We start from the raw sequence: 20,281 nt of genomic DNA, 5'->3' as shown, positions 1-20,281 counted from the left end.
AACCACTGAGGCAGGTGAACAAGGTGGCCCCAGTGTGGTGTGGGGCGGCGGGAGCCAGCATTTCAATCAGCAGTACGGAAACCTGGTGGCAGCTGAGAGGAAGACACAGCCTGCGACTCAACTTGGAGGACTGTGGACAACGGCAAAGGAGAAAGCCGGGGCCGTCTGAGGAGATCAGCACTTGGAAAGTGCACGGGCTCATCCAAGGCTATAAATCACGTCACTTTAGCAGGCCCCTGGCAGGGCTCCTGGTTATTAACTGTAAATGAGTTGCATTTCTTTAAAAACTTAATCTGGTGGCAGGGAGTTCAGAGGTTTTTATTACCCGGTGACAAACAGAGCAATAATTAATGCTGGGCATAAAAGGCCACGGAAAGTAGGAAAGAGAACCTTAATTTAGTTGATCAGACCCTCGAGTGCAAAGCCACTCTGGAAAAACGAAGTTTAAATTTAGCAAATTGGGATAAATGGAGTTCAAAGGATCAGGGAGAGAGAAATAACAGGTTTGAAGATGCACACTCTCTCCCCTGCTGGCGCCCAGCCCATGTGACCATGGACCAGCCTGTGGCTGCCCTGAGTTGCCCTGTTGAGGTTATGGCTGGATGAGGACCTCTCTCCTTTGAGGCATGCTGTCCCAGGAGAAAGATGGGTTGCCTGAGGACACTTGACCACAGAAGCAAGACACCGAAATTATTTCACTCACAGGCTTTAAAAATTAACAACAGGAACCCTTCTGACCTGGAACTGAAGCCATTCCTGGAGACAACCTTCCAGCCAAACAATAAACAAGCCCATAAAATAAACAGTAACGCCCGAGAGGGACCTGCTTCTTGGAACGATAAATTACATCCTATCAAAAGGGCAATATCTGCCCAAAAGCAAAGATGAGAAGGCAGGAAGGGGTAGAAAATCAGGATGAAAGGAATAGGGGAACCCAGCGTGGAAATGGGGAGAGTGCTGACACATTGTGGGGAATGAAACCAAGGCCATGAAAGACTTTATGTACAAAACTATTGAATGGGAATCTAATTTGCTCTGTAAACTTTCACCTAATGAGCGCACACACACACGCACACACACACACACACACACACACACAAATTAACAACAGGAAACATAAAAGTACTTAACGGATATCACAAAGAACACACTTCATTTCCATGTTATGATTCACTTAAGCAGACAAGCAGAGAGAGGAAGGGAAGTGGGGTGGGCTGAAGCAGCGGGGAGGGGTAAGGGACAGGAAAGTCTTGAGAAAAAGGGTGTAGAAAGAGAGGAGAGAGGGGAAAGTACACGGGGAAGAGAAAAAATGTCAACAGCTACCATTTATTGTCTACCGTGGGCCAGGAGCTTTACTGTATTGTTTAGAACTTAATCTTCTCCTGCAAGGTAAGCATTATCAACCCCATTTCTCAGATAGGAAAACTGAGAGTGGGCCTAAATCGGTTATCCAAAGCCATGCAGATGGTGAATGGTGGAGCCCACACTTTCTGCAGCTTTTATTCGGTCAAGCAGAGAGTGAAAATAAAGATGCACAGAGAAGGAAAGGACAAGTGTGGAGAGGGACCAAAAGACAGGGGTAATGACAGATGGGGAGCCTGGAAAGGGGGCCAAGAAGAGGCTCACTGCACAGTGGATCAGTCCTCCATCCCCCTCTAGCCCTATACATACAAATTCTGACCCAGCGAGGGTTCAGGAATGGGACATGCACTTGTAAAAACTGGGCTGCACACAATAAAGCAGCAGCTTTGGGGAGGACCAGGAGGGCTCAGGGCGGGAGCTGACAGCTGAACTTCATGAAGGTGAAGAGACAGAAAAGGACAGCCAGCCCAGGGGGAGGGTCTGCCGTGTGCTGGGCACTGCGCTGGGTGCCTTTCAAGAGTGTTGAGTGAAGAAGTGTTTCTGCACAGTGTTCCCTCCATCCTTATCCCCAGGTGGAGGGCACAGTTGGGCAAATGGCGTGTCCATGGCTGGAACAGGAGGCCAGTGCAGGGGGTGAGGGTGGGGGAAGGCTGAAGGTCAAACTGGGTCAGCCTCTACTTAAAGCCCTTCCACAGCCCCCACCTGCCCAAAAGGGGCTCTGGCTCACAGGCATGGCAGCTGAGGCCACCAACCTCTCCAGACTCATCTCCCACCTTGCCTCCTCTCACTTTATTCTCCGGCCATCCCAAACACTCCTGGCTCCCTCCACTCACCTCACTATTTCTCACCTCTGTGGTTTGCCTGTGCTGACCCCTCCACCTGGAAAGCCTGACCCCCTCCTCGCACAGCTGACAATTCTTCACCCACTCAGAGCACCCCTCCTCAGAAAGGCTTTCCTCACCCTGGGTCTTGGTTACATGCCTCCACAGTGTTCTCACAGGCCTACTCACAATCCCTCCCCACAGAGTTACCCTGAGGATTGAGTAAAAACACGGCACATGAACAGGTGGCTCAGTGCTTTTCAACACTGCTGTGAGCTAGGCTCTGGATGTTGTGCTCAAAGCATCAGGGTGGGGGTCTGCCACCCTGCTAGACTGGGCTCCTTAAGGGGAGAGACCGAGCACAATTCCCCCTCCACATCCAACACCTCTATGGTCGGCACACAGAGGACACCCAGTGCTGAATGAATGAATGGAAGGTGGTATTCGGACTGAATTGTGTACTGCCTCCCCAACTGTGGTTGGAATCTTAACCCTTATACCTGTAGATGTAATCCCATATGAGTGTAGGGTTTCCGTTGTTATGTTAAAGAGGCGATATCAGTGTAGGGTATGTCCTAAACCTAATCACCTATGAGGTATAAAAAGAGCAGCAGAGACACAGAGGGGGGAAAAAAAAAGCAAGAACTGGGGGAAGATAGATGCCATGTGAAGATTGCCAAGAAACCGATGGACAGTGGGGTTATAGAAGCTGAGACGAGGACTGTAAAAACAACTTGGGGAAAGTGTCTGACCTCCTCCAACCCCACAAGGGGGAAGGAGAACCAAGATCAACAGCCCAAAGATGATTCTTATGAGGCAGAGGTCAGACAGGCCTCCTCTCTCCGCCATTTTTACTAATTCTGACACCAACCATCCTGCCCACGGCGCTCTCTACTTCTCTGTTGGGTTCGATGATTCACTGCAATGGCCACACAGAACTCACAGACAATACTCACAATTATGGGTTTATTAGGGAAGTAACAGTTACAATTCAGGCTCAGGAACACTCAGGATACAGTTCCTCCATCAGACAGCTCTTCCCAACTGTGCCTGCACGCACGCCTCTCCCTGGCCCTGGGACTCTGCCCAAAGGCACTCAGCTTTCTCTCTCTGTGGGCTGGGAAGCCCACTGCACTGTCTCCTGCTGCTGTGTCTTTCCTGCCACCACTTCTCACCACCTTCAGAGATACAGGTTTCTCTCTCTCTCTGTCTCTTGCTTCCAGGAGCTTCTCAGCTCAAGGATCTCAATGTGCTGTCCTAGCTTCTGGCTGTTCTTCTTCCTTGGTGGTGGTAGGCTCCTCCTCTCAGCTCTGGAATTGGCTCTCTTTTAAGGCAAAACTGACCAATCCCCCTGGTGGGCCACAATTATCCTATCACACAGTCTTACCCAATTCCTTGCGTGGGAGTTACAAGACCATGGCTAGAAAGGCCACACAAAAGTAATCGCACCACAAGGAACTTACCCCAGATCCAAGACAGAGCCTTCCCCTAGAGCTGGTGCCCTGAATTTGGACTGCTAGCCTCCGAAACTGTGAGAAAATTTCTGTTCTTTAAAGCCACCCACTCGTGGTATTTCTGTTACAGTGGCACCAAGAAACTAAGATGGGTGGGCCTCAAATGCTAAGCTAAGGAGTTTGGATTTCACCATGTGACCACAGAATGTGTGTGTGACTTGGTCTAGGGCTTTATCTGGCAGGGATGTGCAGAAGAGGGAAGCCAGGAGTCCCGTGAAGGTTTGAGACAGGACACTTCTTTGGGATATGCATATAGTCTCCCAGGGGGACTCAACTGAAAAGGACAACTCTCACTCAGAGGTGTCAATTCTAGTGTGTGTGTGGCACGGTGGGAGAAGCACAGGAGTAGAGTTAGAAGATGTGGACCTGCCCATAGCTCTGGGGAAGCCATTGCCCTTTCTAGGCCTCAGTCTCCCCATCTGTAAAATGTAAGAAGGGGAGCACTAGTTGGTATCTATAAGCCTTAGAGGAGAGATGGGTGTTGCTGATTCCTGACCTTGTCTACCCTCTCAGCACACTTGGCAGCAGGAGGCTGAGCTACAAGCCTGGGAATTGGTTGGCAGGGAGGCAGCATGAAGCTGGGGGAAGCTGCAGGCTGGAGCTGACATGTCTCTGCTGGCCAGGGAGAATCTGGACTTGCCCCTTCCTTCCCACTGAAAAAAGTGTGCATTCAGGCCATGGACAGGAGGACACATTACTCCAGAGGCCACCTGGAGTGGCTGGTGACCCTCCTCGGCTGTACTCTGAGCTCTAAGTGGCTCTGTTAGGGCTGTTCTCATCTGCTTGGGGGCCATAGGAGGCTGGTGGGTTTATCCCTGAGGCAGGGAGGGTCTTGGCTCAGCTCAGGTCCAAGGAGGAGTGGGCAGCAGGCAAGAGGAGAGGCACAGATACCTGGGAGGTAGCCCTTTTTCTTACTTCACCTCTCTAAGCTGCAATTTCCGTGGCTGCAAATGAGTTAAACAGTCCTTGCCTGTCCTGCCTACAGGCCTGTGCAGAGGACTCAAGGAGAGAAAAAAAATGTGAACACAGTTTGTGCAAGGTGGTAAAGTTATCATCTGCTGAAAAAATACACATGCACCCAAACAAAACACCACCCACCAAACCCACAGACATCCTGGGATGACCCCAAATGCCAAAGCTGGGAGGAGGAAGGCAGGCACTGAGATGGGCAAGGGCTTATCACCTCCCCTGTGCTCTTTAGCAGTCCTCAGATTCGTATTTTATTAATACGAAGCCATTTTCCGTATGTGACCAACTTTGCCCACACCTGCCTCCCCTGGGGCAGCCTGAAAAGAAAATGATGCTTCTCAGTTGGGGCTCCCCTATAATTTGCCAAGGTAACTGTTTAGGCTGGGAAGCCACACTCCTGTCACTTCTTTTTATGGGTCTTACTGAATTGTCCTGGAGCAGCTAAGGCCAGCAAAGTAGTTTCTCTCTTTACCCAGTCAGGTCTTACAATTAAGAGCAGTAACGGTTATTGGACTGTCTTCTCCCGTGGCCATAATCTGTAATCCAAACTTTCATTTTCTCCTTGAATTTCTGCATTTGGCAATGTGTTTTGGTTAAAAATACTTTGCATTTCTATAGGTGGTTTTTGCAGGAGGCTACTGGGGAATGAGGTCACAGTGGGGGAAAATTCCTGGGTGGTATTTTCTGTGTCTCCTGGGCCTACAAGATGATAGATGCCTGGAGTTGGGAAGGACAGGCCTCTGCTGCTCCTCTGCAGTACCTCTGCTGGCCGCTGTCCTCCAGGCCCTGCTGGCTTACTTACAGGGTGAGCTCATTCCCGCTGGGACAGCCCTTACCGTCTTTGGAAGACTGAACTGCATGCTGTTCCCTGCGGCTTCTGACCATCACTCATATACCCTCTGCGTGGTGCCAAGGAACACATCTCAGTCTCTTCTTCAAGTGGTTTTCTAGAGACTTGGAGGTGACGTGTTGCCCTGTCGCCCCCACATCACCTCTTTTGCAGAGATACATAGTAAGATAGTCAGGACTACTCTGGAGGGGTTTCTTCCACTTTGCACACTTCTTCAAATAAAGTCTGACACCTGGACCACACTCAGTACTGCTTAGGGCCTTTCCACCACTTGGAGCTCAGGAAGAAGGGTGTCATTATTCCCATTTTCCAGGTAGAGAAATTGAGTCTTGGAGTATTTAAGTGGCTTGGCCAGTTAGTGCTGGAACCAGGATTACAGCTTGGGTTTCCATCACATTGATTAATAAACTGATTAACTCAGCAGATACTTGTTGCATGCTGGGTACTATTTGGACCTGAGGATACAGCAGGGCACAAAACCCACTAGGGCCCTGATCTAAGGAACTGTCACCCATGAGGGAAGCCATGCTGCCCTGAGGTGCTGCTATGGTTGCCCTGTCTTTAACTGGTCAGGCCTATGTTGGTGTGCACGCCTGCCCGAGGGGCTCATGTGCATCCTGAGGGCGCCAGGTTCCTTCTCTGGGGCTCTGCCTCCTACCTGGAGTGCCCCCTCCCACTATTCTCCACTCAACTGCCTTTTGGATCCCACCCTGGTGATCACAGGGCTCTCAGTGGATTCTGGGCTGTTGCATGCGGTACAGCGGTTTTTGTTCTCTTCAGGCTGTGCACTGTAGGGCCAAAAGCTTGAGGTCTAGAGCAAGCACCAGTAACCCAGTTGCTGTCGAGTTGGTTCTGACTCCTGAGGACCCCATGTGTGTCAAAGAACTGTGTTCCTTAGGGTTTTTACCGGCTGATTTTCCAGAAGTAGGTTGCTAGGGCTTTCTTCCGAGGCACCACGGGGTGGACTCAGACCACCAACCTTTTCATTAGCAGCCAAGCTTGTTAACCCTATGCACCACCCAGAGATTCCAGAGCAAGCACACCAGGGTTTAAATACCAGTGCCACCCTCTAGCTGTGAAACCTTGCTTAAGGTTCTTAACCTCCCTGTTTCCTAATTACTTCATCCAGGGGTAGATTAACCAGTAAACTAGGTATGCATGGGCTTACATTAAGCAAGGTATGCAAGGGCTTACTTGTGTTTATTTGCTAATCTGTAGCGCACAATTTCACATGGGTTTTACCACAGTTTGACGTGGTGACAAACAGGTGATATTGTCCACTACAGATTAGTAACTAAGCCTAAGTACACATATGCGTACCTTGCGTACTGGGTAATCTATCCCTGGCTTCATCTGAACACTGGAGGTAATAATAGTACCTGCCTCACACGGTTGTTGTGAGGATTAGATGACCTCATGTAAAGCACTTGCACAAGTAAAGTCCTTAGTACTGTCCTTGGCACACAGTAAACCAAACCGAAAACCAAACCCATTGCCGTCGAGTCGATTCTAACTCATGGTGCACACAGTAATGCTCAATAAATGCTAATCATTATTATGATTTTATTATTGGTACCCTGATTCCCCAACTACATGACCACAGATGCACTGGGGCAGAAACAAGGTCTTACTTTGTACAAGCCTAGTGCTGTGCTGTGCTATGAGATCTAGTGGAGGGGTGGACAATCTGGCATTGGAGACCCAGGATTGCATCCTGCCTCCATCCCTTACTTTCTGTGTCACCTTGGGCAAGTTACTGTGAGTCTCAATTTCTTTATCTAAAAGGTGGGACTCACACCCCACCTCACAGGGTGGCCTGGGCACTAAAAGCCGTGCATTGTTTTGTGAACTGAAAGCTGGACACATTTTAACTTAAAAGTGTGATGCTGGCCCCACAGTCAGCTCTGGGAACACAGACTTATCTACGCGGCCCAGTGATAGCATTCAGAGTCAGCAAAAATGGCCTTGGATCCTCCTAACTTCCCTTTGAGGGGAACAAGCACGTGAAATATTATGTGCTGTTTTCAAGAGTCCCAAAGAAGTCTCCGGCAGCAGCTCTGATGGGAGGCCGAGGTGGCCCTCCCTGGTGCCACCTCCTGAACTCTTGAATCTCAGAATCGGGTATCAGCATCACAGACCCCTATCTCCCTGCCCCAGCTCCAAGATTCTGACTCAGTGGGTCTGGGGAGGGGCTGGAGGGGCGGGTGGTCTGTGTTTGACTGGAACCCCAGGGATTCCTGTCCAGGCGGGTCAGCCCCTCATCCCAGGCCTGTCTCAGGGCTCTGCATATGTTTGTGCTCCGCACACTCAGAGCCGTTGGTGATTACATGAGTGCACACACAAATGAAAGGCACTGTAATGGCAGGAGCCCCTGCCCCCGCCTCTGCCCGAGAACGTGGTTCGCCCCTTGGAGCCTCACATATCACAGACACTGTGATAGTCATGCACCGTCTGCTGGGGACCACACAGGGCAGATGCAGCAAACCCACGGTGATCATCTCCACTCTAGTTCAGGAGTCCCTCTGGCCCCAGCTCTGTGCAGTGATGCCTGGGGCAAAACGCAGCAGCCTTGTTTCCAAACCCCCTGGGTCAGGGTGGGCTCCTGGGTCTCAGCTCAGCCACAGGACTACGGGGACAGCATCCCTGCCATTTGCCACCACGGCACCCAATAGCTTTTCCAGGGTGGCCTCGAGCTGTGAAATATAAGCACAGTTATTCCCATTTTGCAGAAGAGAAAATCAAGGCTCAAAGACATAAAGTGAGCCCTTGCTTCTGCCACAACACCTGGAACTGGAGGTAGGGGAAAGGGAGAGGGGTCTTTGTTTGGGCAGAGGCAGTGGAGGTAGTGGGGCTCTGGGGAGGTTTTGGGAAGTCCCTAGAGGCAGGGCTCGTGGCATCTGCCACCATCAACTCCTGCTGACCATGACCACGTGATGAGGGCTTTGTCAGGTGAGCAAGGCTAGAGGGGCTACCTATTTCTCCTGAAGCCAGGCTTCTCAACGGGGGTGCCGATCCCAGGAACCTGGGAGACTTTCTAGTGCTGTCGTGGCTGAGTGCCCCTACACCCTGATTCTGTTTCAGTAGGTGGGGCAGAGCTTGTGAATGATTCTCCAAAGATGAGTGACAACCACGTGGTTGAGAAATAAGCCTCTGAACAGAGAACAGGAAATCCTGGGGCTGACTCTTGTAGGTTTAAGATAAAAACCAGTTACCATGGCAACTTACGGCTTCTCATGGCGACCCCATGTGTATCAGAGTAGAGCTGTGCTCTATAGGGTTTGCAATGGCTAATTTTTCCAAGGTAGATCCCCAGGCCTTTCTTCCAAGGGGCCTCTGGGTAGACTTGAACCTCCAATCTTCCTGTTAGTAGCTGAGTGTGTTAACCGTTGGCACCACCCAGGGACTCCTAGCTTAAGATACTGTGGTGTGATTAATTACTTTTGTGCGTGGCTTTTCTAGCCATGGTCTTGTAATTCCCACCCAGGTGATTGTGTGATTGAGTAATTGTGGTCTACCAAGGGGACTGGTCAGTTTTGCCTTAAACGAGAGTCAGTTCCAGAGCAGAAAGGAGGAGCCCACCACCACCAAGGAAGGAGAGACCAGGAGGAGAGACCCGGCAGCAGGAGATGGCTCAGTGGGCTTCCTGGCCCATGAAGAGGGCCTCTGGGTAGAGACTGAGGGTCAGGGAGAGGCATGCCCGCAAGCACAGCTGGGGAGAGGCTATCCTGATGAAAGAACTATATCCTGTGTGTTCTTGAGCGTGAATTGTATTTGCTACTTCCCTAACAGTTGTGAGTACGGTCTGTGAGTTGTGTGGCCTTTGCAATGAATTATTGAACCCAGCAGAGAAGCAGAGAGTGCTGTGTGAGGGACAGTTGGTGTCAGAATTAGTAACAATGGCGGACAGAAGAGGCATGTCTGACCTCTACCTCATGGGAATCAGTTTTGGGCTGTTGATCTCCTTTCCCTGTCTGAACTTAGGGAAGGTCAGATACTTTCCTCAAACCATTTTCACAGATACCCCAAAAAACTAAAATAAACCCGTTGCCATCAAGATGATTCCAACTCATAGGGACCCTATGGGACAGCAGAACTGCCCCACAGGGTTTCCAAGGAGTGGCTGGTGGCCTTTTCATTAGCAGCTAAGCTGTTAACCACTGAGTCACCAGTTAAACCCTCTTAAACTTTTTTTTTGTTTTTTAAATTAAGGCTGGAAGTGGGAGAACCAGATTGAAGGGGCTGGGAGAGATTGCATGGTCTCTTTTGGAACCATTTCTGGAGTGGACAGTTCTATTCTGGAACATTCCCAAAGGTTTGGGGGATAATGAAGGTGGCTTCAGTGGGCACCACCAGGATTGAAGGCTGTAGCATTGATGGAAGGCGCGAGGCAGCCTGTGTCAGGCGGTGCACAGGGTGTGTTTATTAATAAACGGCAGCCATCACATCAACCACAATAGGGAGTGATCACAACCATTAAAAACCCCCATAAGGTTTAGCAAGACAGGTGGTATCCGGCAGCATGGAGTGAATACCTCATTGGAATGCAACTCTGAAAAACGCATTGATCTGGGACCCAGGGCACCTTGGTAGGCGTCAGGTGGACACAGCCTGTGCGGGCACAAAGACAGTGAGGGGCAGCGCATTTATACTCACGTTGCACCCAGTTCCCGCTCACTGGGCTGAGGAAGTTGGGGTAGAGGCCGAAGGGCTTATCGATCTTCTGGAGGACCTTGCGTATGTTCCTGACCTGCCGAGAGATGGACACCAGATGCACCTTCGCTGACCGAGTCCCAGACGCTGAGAAGAGTTGGTTTAGACTCAGAGGAAATCATTTCCTACCAGGCGGAATGAGCAGCAGGCTCTGTGCCCAGAGGCGGTGAGACAGGCTTGCCCTGGTGCCCACGTGCAGGACATGGCATTGTTGAGGCCTGACCTGGCACCTCTCCACTGCGCTGTGTTGGACCTGCCAATCCTCGCCCGGGCCCACTGCCTGCCAGCCCCCTGCCTGCACCTCTTCCTTATTGGATATCACTTTGGGGGATGGGTCCTTTTTTTTTGAGGGGGTTCATATAAGTGACAGTAGCTCCTTTGTAAGTGTTAAGGTAAAACTGCCTTTTTAAAATAGGCCAAAAATGGTCAAATACAATCGTCCCTCGGTATGCACAGGGGATTGGTTCCAGGACCCCCCTCAGATAACAATCTGTGGATGCTCAAGTCCATTATATAGAATGGCATAGTATTTGCATATAACCTCCGCATATCCTCCAGTATACTTTAAATCATCTCTAGCTTACTTATGGAAACCCTGGTGGCGTAGTGGTTAAGAGCTACGGCTGCTAACCAAAAGGTTGGCAGTTCAAATCCACCAGGCACTCCTTGGAAACCCTATGAGGCAGTTCTACTCTGTCATATAGGGTCGCTATAAGTCGGAATCGACTCGATGACAACAGGTTAGGTAGATTACTTATAATACCTAATACAATGCAGATTCTAAATGAATAGTTGTTACACTGTATTGCTTAGGGAATAAGGACAAGACGGGAGGTGAACAATGTTCCAACAAAGAGTGCCGGAGAGAGACTGAGGATCTGTGAAATGGCAGGAGGCTACAGCAGGGTGTGCCTACACATCACTTCATTGGAGTGCATTCAGTATAGTGCTCAGTGTGCGGCAAATTCCAGTTTTGCTTTTTGGAAATGTTTTTTTTCCCCAAATGTTTTCGACGCGTGGTTGGTTGAATCTGTGGATATGGAACCCATGGATACCAAGGGCCAACTGTCCTGGCAATTTTATATGGTTCAACTTTGTTGTTACCACGTGCCATCAAGTTGATTCCAACTCTTAGTGACCCTCCTATGACAGTAGAACTGCCCCATAGGGTTTCCTAGGCTGTAACTTTTACAAGAGCAGACTCGTCAGGTCTTTTCTCCTGTGGAGCCGCTGGTGGGTTCTAACTGCTGACCAGTAACATGTCATTTTACCTGACACCGTAGGAACCATTCTGAGGAAAGGCCTGGGGTCCTGAACGCCCTCATGCCTGAATAGGCATCTCAGGTCTTAGTAATACGGATAATACAACAATAACAGCTGTTAGCACAGTTCTCTGAGGCAGACCCTTTATACACGTTATCTCCAAGCCTCATTACAACCTATAAGGCACTATCATCTCAGATGAGAAACCCGGTTGACAAGCAGCAGAGCCAGGACGTGAGTCAGGTCTGTCTGATCACGCTGACTGCGTTCGCTGCACCACCTGGAGCTGCCCTGGTCCAACACGGATCAGGGCGGTGACCATGCAGCAACATGTAGCCAGAGGCTGCCCTGGCCAGAGCCGAAAGGCTGGACTTGCAACTTTTGGGGCACTGAAGGACGGGAAGCACATTCCACAGGCTTTACCCATAGGCATCTGCTCCCTAGTGAATGCACTGGGAAGACAGGTCCTCGGGCTAGTACTGCATCACGCTAATAGATTTATCTACAAGGCGAGGAGCAGGGGGAGGCAGCCTTTTAACTGTCGGCCCTTTCTTTCCAGGGGACAGCACTTTGCTTTGCCACATCAGGTTTCATATCCATTTATATTAACGGAGTCCATTATGGGGGACAGGAATGTGCTTGTACCTGAGTTATTCTCGGCTGTCCTGGTGGTGAGCACTGAAGCAGGCTAAATGAGCTCCCCCGGAGGGTGCAGGAGCTTCTAGAATTTGGGCCAATTTGTTGACTGCCAATAATCGCCTCTGTGGGAAGCATGATTGGGGGATGAAAATAGCTGGAGAATGTAAATATATAGACAGAGAGAGAGAGACAGAGAGGTGGACGGACTCACGAGAAACTTCTCTGTGGCAAGACTAATCTGGTTGGGAAAGCAGAGGCTTCAGAGCCAACAGCCCTGTACTTGAATCCTGACTTTAGCATTTACCAGCTGGATGACCCAGGGTAAGTTATTTAACCTTCATGCGTCTTAGTTTCCTCCTCTTTAAGATGGGGGTAACAGGAAGACCCACCTCATAGGGTTGTTGGGAGCATTTAGAGATATAAGGCACCCAGCACATAGTAGGTGTACAGGCAGTGGTTGCTATTATTTCCAGGCCAACCAGGGACTAGAGTGACTTCCTCACCCCACTCCATTCTGAGCTGGTCAGAATCTTCCCAGAGGAGTTTGGCTCAAGAGCAATGGAAGTTGGGAGGCTGGGGGATGGGAAGGGAGGGGCTTGGAGGCAGGGGGTGGGGGTGGGGAGAGGTCAGAAAATAAGACACTGGGAGGGAGAATTAAATATATTCCGTGAGCTTTCAAGGTGGGATGTCGCAGGAAGGCAGAGTCCCGTCAATATAAGGAAAAGGTTTCTGAAGGAAGGAAGGTCTGACAGTACAATGGACTATTTGAGGGTGGGAATGAGTTCCATGTCAAATGGAGTGATCTAGAAAGAAAACTTGGGTGGATTCCTATACTGGGTAAGCAGTAGTCTCAAACCTGGAGTCAAAAAGCACTTCGATGCTTATTAAAAATTCAGAGTCCCAGGTCTGGGAATTCCTGGGCCCAGAGATCTTTCTAACAGCTATGCCAGCTGATGCTTTGCAGCTAGTTGGATTCTGGGGAACAACTGGATAGAGGTGGGAACCTAGGATCTCCCGGCTCCCTTCCCATTCTAAAAGGGTAACACTCCAGGGAAGGGGGCGGTGCTTTGGGAGTGGGGGCCAGGACTCCCTCTGCCCTCGGCAGGACTTGGGAAGGGACAGCTGCTGACGGAGCCTGAGTGCCACTCTGAGGGTCAGTGTGTGCAACTGTCCCTTCTTTGGCTTAGGGGTAGACCTAAGGAGACACTTGCTGACAGTGGGGACCGCCAAAAGGCTGAGGCTCTGCCCTCCTGGAGGGTTTACAGAAGGGCCAGGTCCAGGTGGGTGTCAGGATTGGATGGCAGCCTGGATCCACCTCTCATTACCCCACGCGGTCTCAGACAACACGGCTGCAGGCAGCCCCACCCATCACAGTGAGAAGGAGCAGACTGTTCACCTACTTTTGAGGGAGCTCCCTGCCAGCCTGCCGACAGCATGAGCCAGACTGGCATCTAGAAGGAACAGGCAGGCAGACCACACATGAAAAAGTTAAATGTCCCTGGAAAGGGGACTTTTTGCACTGGGTGGCCAGTTCCTGCCAAGGTGAGATGGTGCCTAGATTTTAGTTGTTCCGGTTTCTTTGGATTTCACACGTGTGGTTCCCACCGAGATGACACATGTCAGTGAAAACTTTCTCCCTGGCAGAGTTGCTTCTTCCCTGTCCTGGAGAGAATTCTGATTACTCCCTGGGCCCACCTTCCCGGCCACCTCATATCAGGTACAGTGAGATCTCCTGCAAATTACTATTAACTACAGTAGCGGTGGCTCAGGGGCTCCTGGGTTCCCCACCCGCCAGCTCAGTGCTTGTCCTGCTCGAGGGAGGGAGAGAGAGGGCGCCGTCTTAGGGAGCAGCAGGGGAGACTTGCCTTTTCTGCGAAGACCTGGTCGCCAGAGAGCTCGGTGAGGTGTAAGAACTCCAAATGCAGGGATCCAAACTCGGCCAGGATGCTACTGCTCCCTGCCGTCGCCCAGCCCCAGCTTCCGTTGGAGCCGCTGAAAAGACAGATGCAGCTGCTGTCACCCCCTGCTGGCCTGGCTCACAGCCTGCCTCTGCTGAGAGTAACAGCTACTTAGTGGGAGAGCACCTACTGTGTGCCAGGCACCATACTAGGTGCTTACGCCATATAACCTCAGGTAATCCTCTCTGTAGGGTCAGTAGTATCAATAGCCCCATTTTCCTGATGAGGATATTGAGGCTAGTGAGGTGGAATGACCTGCTGAAGGGCACTTGAACCCAGGCCTGTCTGACTTGCAGTGGTCTTTGTTTCTATCATCAGGCCCACCACTGCTGTCAAATCGATTCTGACTTGTAATGACCTGATAGGACAGAGTAGAACTGCCCCATAGGGTCACCAAGGCTATAAATCTTTATGGAAGCATACTCCCACATCTCTCTCCCATGGAGTAGCTGATGGGTTTGAACTGCTGACCTTTTTGTAAGCAGGTGAGCGCTTAACCATTTCGCCACCAGGGCTCCTTCTACCACCAGGCAGTTCCTGTCAAAACTTGGGGGCAGAGCTGCCTTTTTGGCCAAAAACTGGCAACAAATGATGCTGGACTTACAGGTGATTACCAGTAATGTTGTCAAGGGCCACGAAGACCCCACAAAACTCTCTGTGGACATGCTCTGGCTGAAAGCCCTGATTGCTCCCTATCAGTGACTCTGTATACAGAGGTAAACCGGGCTGTGGCTCAGGTTCCAATGGGGGCGGGTCAAAAGGTAGGCAGCACCTGGGATGGGGACCTGCCTAGCCCTTGCCCTCTCGTGGGCTGTGGGAGCCGGCAGTGCTGCCCAAGGACGCAGCAAAAGCCCTGGCCTTGACTTTTGCAGAACCTACACCTGCCTGCTGGCATTCCTGGTGTGGCCTGGGGAGGCCCTTGGTTAGGGGTGAAAGAAGCAGGGGCCCTAGGAGCAGAGGTGTCCTACGCGTTGACCACCTGCTTCCCAAGAACACCTTGGACAAAAGTATTAGGTATCACCAGTAGGGCCCTGCAACCTGGCTGCAGAGGGCTGGCAACCACTGCCATTTACCGGGAGCGTTCCAGGAGTAAGAGCGCTGGGGCAGGATCTCATTTAACCCTCACACCTGCCCTTTTTACAGATAAGGGAAATGAGGAATGGAACATGTAAGCCACCTGCCTGAGTAGGATAATAATAAGTGGAGCACTGGGACCCAGAGCCGGCTCTGATGCTAGCACTTGACCTAACCACAGCACAGCCTACCTCTCTTATTTATCCTTTAGCCTGCTTTCCTATTAAATATATAACAATAAGCAAGAGCACTATCCTCCCAGGTCGTCTCCCTTAAAATCTCCCTGAGATCTGGAGCCAGAAGGCACAGGTTCAAGTGGCTGCTGGCTGAGAGGATTGCATAAACCACTTCCTCTTTGTGCACCTTAGTTTCAACACCCGTAGAATGGGGTCAGGGTAACATCTCCCAGTCTTCATTCCTAGGGCCTTTGTGAGGATTAAGGGAAGCTGCTTAACCTCCCTGTGCCTCAGTTTCCTCATGTGTATTATATGTTTCCTGTGGGAGGCTTAGGACAACCAGGGCGACAGGTTTCTGCAGGAAAATTGTGGGGGATGGAGGTGGGGAGAGGGCAGGATGGAACGAGCCTCTTCCATTTGTAAGGGCTCCAAGGTGCAGTTTGTGTGGGGCAGGGGAAGGGGGCTGGCTCTGCCCTGGGGCTGCTGGGAACTGGCGCCTGTCTGTCCCTCTATCTCTCAGGGACAGGACCTAGGTAGGCAGGCTTGGGGGTGGGAGGGTGGGTCTGGGAGGTCACTGCTGCCTGAGGGGTCCTGCTTTTCCTGGGGTGGGGCTGGGAGCTCCCCTGAGGCTGTCCCTCTCCTCTCTAAACTCCATTTTCAGGCCTGGACGTGGCTTCCAGGAGAGTGGGGAAGCCTATCAGTCTCCCAGCTTATAGGGTAATGCTATTCAGCTATATGCATCCCCTCCCTAATAGAATCAGCTTTGCTCTTCCCAAAGCATACTGGGGATGAATCCGGGATAGACTTGGGCTAAGGTACGAGGCCGGGAGTGGCATGACTGGGCCAGCGGCCAAGGTCGAAGAATGCCTTAGCAACAAGAAGGAAAACATCTGGGCCTAGATGTGAAGTCTCTGGGAACACTGACTTCCCAAGGATGTGGGGGAAAAACAATGAGCCTTGGTCACAGCTGCAATGGTATATAGACTTGTGTCTCATGCTAGGTGGTTGCGGAAAAACTCCAGCCGGCTGCCACTGGAGAGCAGCCACTTGCCCGTGTCAGTAAGTTTCCCTGAGCGCATGAATCTGGAAAAGGTTACGTGTCAGTTCTTCGGATTATCTGCCAGGATGCACAGTGAGGGTCTTTCCTTGCTGGGGCTGTCCCCCGACACAGCTCCTGAACCAGATGGAGGAAGTGGGTTTTGAAATCTTTGGGGGCAGGTGACCTGAACAAACTTAGCGACAAACCCTGCCTCCTTCATCCTTTCTCTACTTCCCTGGGAATTTCCCTGACCTGAGGGCAGAGAGCAGGTGGGGAAGGATGGGATGACAGGGCAAGGGCTTCTGCATAATAATAAACAAAATGGCATTCATTCAATTGAGCCGGTACAATACGCCAGATACGGGGGCAAGCAGCTTGCATCATTACTTCATTTAAAGCCCAGAAGGTAAAGCATCATTAATCCCAATATGCAAAGGGGGAAACTGAGGCTCAGGGAGGAAACGAATTGTTCAAGGTCACAGTCCTGGTGTGTGGCGTTGGCAGAGTCAGCTTGGCCCAGAGGCCGTGGCATTTCTCCCACCCAGACCCTCCCACACTCACCAGAGGGAAGGGAAAGCTGTCCCCTCTCTGTCCCTCCTCCCTAGGCTGAGGAGACTTGTCTCTGCAGTCTGTGATCTCAGTGGGAGCCCAGGTACCCACAGAGGGTTTCCTGAATAATTGATGCATCCTGCCCTCTGAGGGAAGGTGAAAAAAAAAAAAAAGGAAACCCACAGCTGCCAGCCCAGCCATCTTTTGTTTTCATTTCCCCTGGGCCTCTCCTTCCTCTCTCCCACCCACGCCCTCCCCAGTAGGCTTCCTGTAGTGGAGCTGCCCAGACTGACAGGCGGAGCCAGCAGGGGCAGAGGTGGGCAGGTGACTTGGTGGCACTGTCCTGTCTTTCCTACCGGCTCCCAGCTGTGTGGCGTCAGGTGGTTGGTTAACTTTCCTAGACCTCAGTTTCCTCACCCATTAAGTGATGGTGCCCACAACTAAATGAGGCCTGTGATTGTTGTCCTTCTTACCATTAAGTACATGTACATTACACTGCTGTTTGTTACTGCTGTTATTGAATTCCTCCTATGTGCCAGGCAGCGGCGATGGTGTCTTATTTCACCTTCACAGCCTACTTCAGAGGTAGACACCTTGATCCTTACTTCATAGGTTCAGAGAGGGGGAAATGCTATTCCAAGGTCACACAGAGAGTAGGAGGTAGAGCTGAATCCAAGGCCAAATCCTAGGTTCTGTTATTGCGCCCCGCTGGCACCTGCCCCCAGGTGCATCTGCTCTGGGCAGAGTCCCAGAGACCATAGGGTCCTCTGGTGAACCCGCTGAGCCAATGGGTTAATGGAAAGCTCTGCCCTCGCCTCCCAACTCTGGGTGCCTTTTTAAGCCTGCAAGTGGGCCTGCTGGTGGTTTCTCCCCTCCACAATAGACCCCCGCACCCACCAACCTGGCTGAAGTGTCTGTGTGTACGTGCACTCATGTGTATGGCATACTTGTTAACTTTGGAGCCAGACAGAACTGGATTCTAATTCTAACTTTACTTCCTGACTGCATGACCTTGGGCAAGTTACCTCACCTCTCTGAGCCTCTGTTTCTTCACTGGTAAAATGGGGCCCCCAATGTACCTGCCTCATAAGGTTGTGAGTTGAAAAGAGAGAATCCGTGAGAGAATATGGTAAGTGCATGTTTGTTTGTGAATGTGTAAGTGAGTGTGTGTGACAAAGGCAAGCTTGTGTATCTAAGCGTTTATGGTTTGTGTGGGTGGCAGGAGAGGGTATACGGGTTATTTTGTTTTGTCAGTTTTTTGGTGGTAAAAGATATACATTACAAAACATTTGCGAATTCAACAGTCTTTACACGTACAAGTCAATGACATCGATCGTGTCCATCGTGTCGACCAACCACCACCACCACCCTTTTCCAAATTATTCCACCACCAGTAACAGAAACTCACTGGCCCCTAAGCCATGACGCCACCTCCCCTCCCTCCCACCCCTGGTAACCACTAATAAACTTTGGTCTCTCTGTATATGCCTATTTCACATTCAGGGGGATCATAGAATATTTTCCTTTTGTGTCTGACTGATTTCACCCACATAACGTTGTCAAGGTTCATCCATGTCCTAGCATGTATCAGGACTTCGTTTCTCTTTGTGGCTGAGTAATATCCCATTGTACGTATCTACAGTCTTGTGTTTATCCACTCAGCCACTGACAGACATTTCGGCTGTTCCCACCTTCTGGCTATTGGAGTAGCGCTGCAATGCATACTGGTGTACAAGTGTCTCTTTGCGTTCCTGCTTTCAATTCTTTTGGAGTGGAATTGCTGGTTCATATGGTAATTCTGGAAAACCTGGTGGCATAGTGGTTAAGTGCTACAGCTGCTAACCAAAAGGTGTGCAGTTCCAATCAACCAGCTGGTCCTTGGAGACCCTACAGGGCAGTTATGCTCTGTCCTATAAGGTCGCTATGAGTTGGAATCGACTCGATGGCAATGGGTTTATTTTTTAGGGGGGGGTTACGGTAATTCTATGTTTAACTTTTTGAGGAACCACCATAGTGTTTTCCACAGCAACTGTATCATTTTGCATTCCTAACACAACAGGTGAGGTTAATGCGTTTGTTTTTGTAAGTGTGAGACTGTGTGAAAGTGAGAGAGGCTGATTCAGCGGCAGAGATCCCTGGATTGACCACTGTCCCTCTCCCAGACGGTCCAGTGGTCCCTGCAGGTCACAGGTCCCGGGCTGTCCCCCTGTGGCCTCCCGGGCACAGACTCCATCACACCCCTCCCCATCAGGGAAAAGGGGCAGCTTACATTCATGTGGGGACCACCTCCCCTCACGGGGGCAGGGGAGGTCACCTGTCCATCCTGCTGGGGTCCAAGCTCTAGCGCTTCATTTCAGGGAACAGGAACAGCAGGCTGTGGCCGGCTCCCAGGTGCAAGCCCTCTCCAGATGGCAAAGTCAGAGCCACACAGAACATACACAGGCCTGACGTTCTCCCGGGTGGAACCGGGAGGCATTTTTAGCAACAGCCTCTCTCACCCAGAAAACGAAAGGGAGGTGTTGCCAGGAAATATGCATGTACATACTTACGTACCCACACTGACAGCATGCAGAGCCTAAAAATACATACACATTCTTGATCAGAAATGTCAGGGTCTGTGTTGGGTCGGCCTGTGCTATGAGTGACGTTGTAGTGAGGCAGATGGCAAAGTCTGCCCAACTTGTGGTTTGGGGACTTGGCGGGGGGGGCAGAGCCACGGCACAGAAGAGGGAGGACACCCTGCTAAGGCCCTATTCCCAACCCTGAGCAATGAGGCCCCAGAAGGTGGACCTGGGAGAAGGAGCCAGAAAGAACAGGGTGATGTTTCTTGGCTACCTCGAGAGCTGGCCATGTTGTTCCAGGATCAGCGTTTATGGAAAAGGAATTCGAGGGGAGATCCAAGTGGCCCCAAGAATGGGATTCTATTGCCTCTGGAGGGACCCTCCCTGGCCTCCTGAGGGATTTGTAAGTAAGGATCCTGGAAGGCTTTCAGACAGACAGAGCAGGGCTGTGGGTGGAGACACAGGGCACACCAAGGTTGGGGTGGTGGTGGTGAAGCCACTGAGGTTGGCATAGAGGGTGAGCTTCCTCAGGACAGAGGGAGCTACAGGCACTCCAGCCAGAGCCTAGGGCCCACCTCATCTCCAGTGACCTCTTTCCCTTCCAGGAGGCTGCCTGAAACTCTTGCTGGTTAGAGTCCTGAGATAAGAGATCACCTGTGCAGAAGGGAGAACCAAGTCCAGTGAGCTGGAGTATTACAGCCTGCCTCTCAGGCTTGAGTTCTCGGAGGCCTCAGGACGGCTCTAGAGGGCTCCCTGGATACCTGAGGATGGTGTGTCTTCTCCAGTGTTTCCCAGG

The 20,281-nt window shown here is 51.1% G+C and overlaps 1 protein-coding gene across 3 annotated transcripts in view; it reads right to left on the bottom strand.

The window, feature by feature from the left end:
- The window catches only part of MAN1C1 (mannosidase alpha class 1C member 1), a 174,396-nt gene that overhangs the window by 11,133 nt on the left and 142,982 nt on the right, over positions 1-20,281 (bottom strand). For all 3 annotated transcript variants that reach the window (XM_049878313.1, XM_049878315.1, XM_049878316.1), the window contains 2 exons: positions 13,994-14,120; positions 10,170-10,263 (listed from right to left, as the gene is read on the bottom strand). In XM_049878313.1, the coding sequence (XP_049734270.1) occupies positions 10,170-10,263; positions 13,994-14,120 (221 nt within the window). The remainder of the gene's footprint in view (positions 1-10,169; positions 10,264-13,993; positions 14,121-20,281) is intronic.

This window comes from Elephas maximus, chromosome 3 (genome assembly GCF_024166365.1).
Source record: "Elephas maximus indicus isolate mEleMax1 chromosome 3, mEleMax1 primary haplotype, whole genome shotgun sequence".
NCBI classification, from domain to species: domain Eukaryota; kingdom Metazoa; phylum Chordata; class Mammalia; order Proboscidea; family Elephantidae; genus Elephas; species Elephas maximus.
Note: the sequence above shows the minus strand (reverse complement) of the source record. Positions and strands in the feature narration are given on the sequence as shown.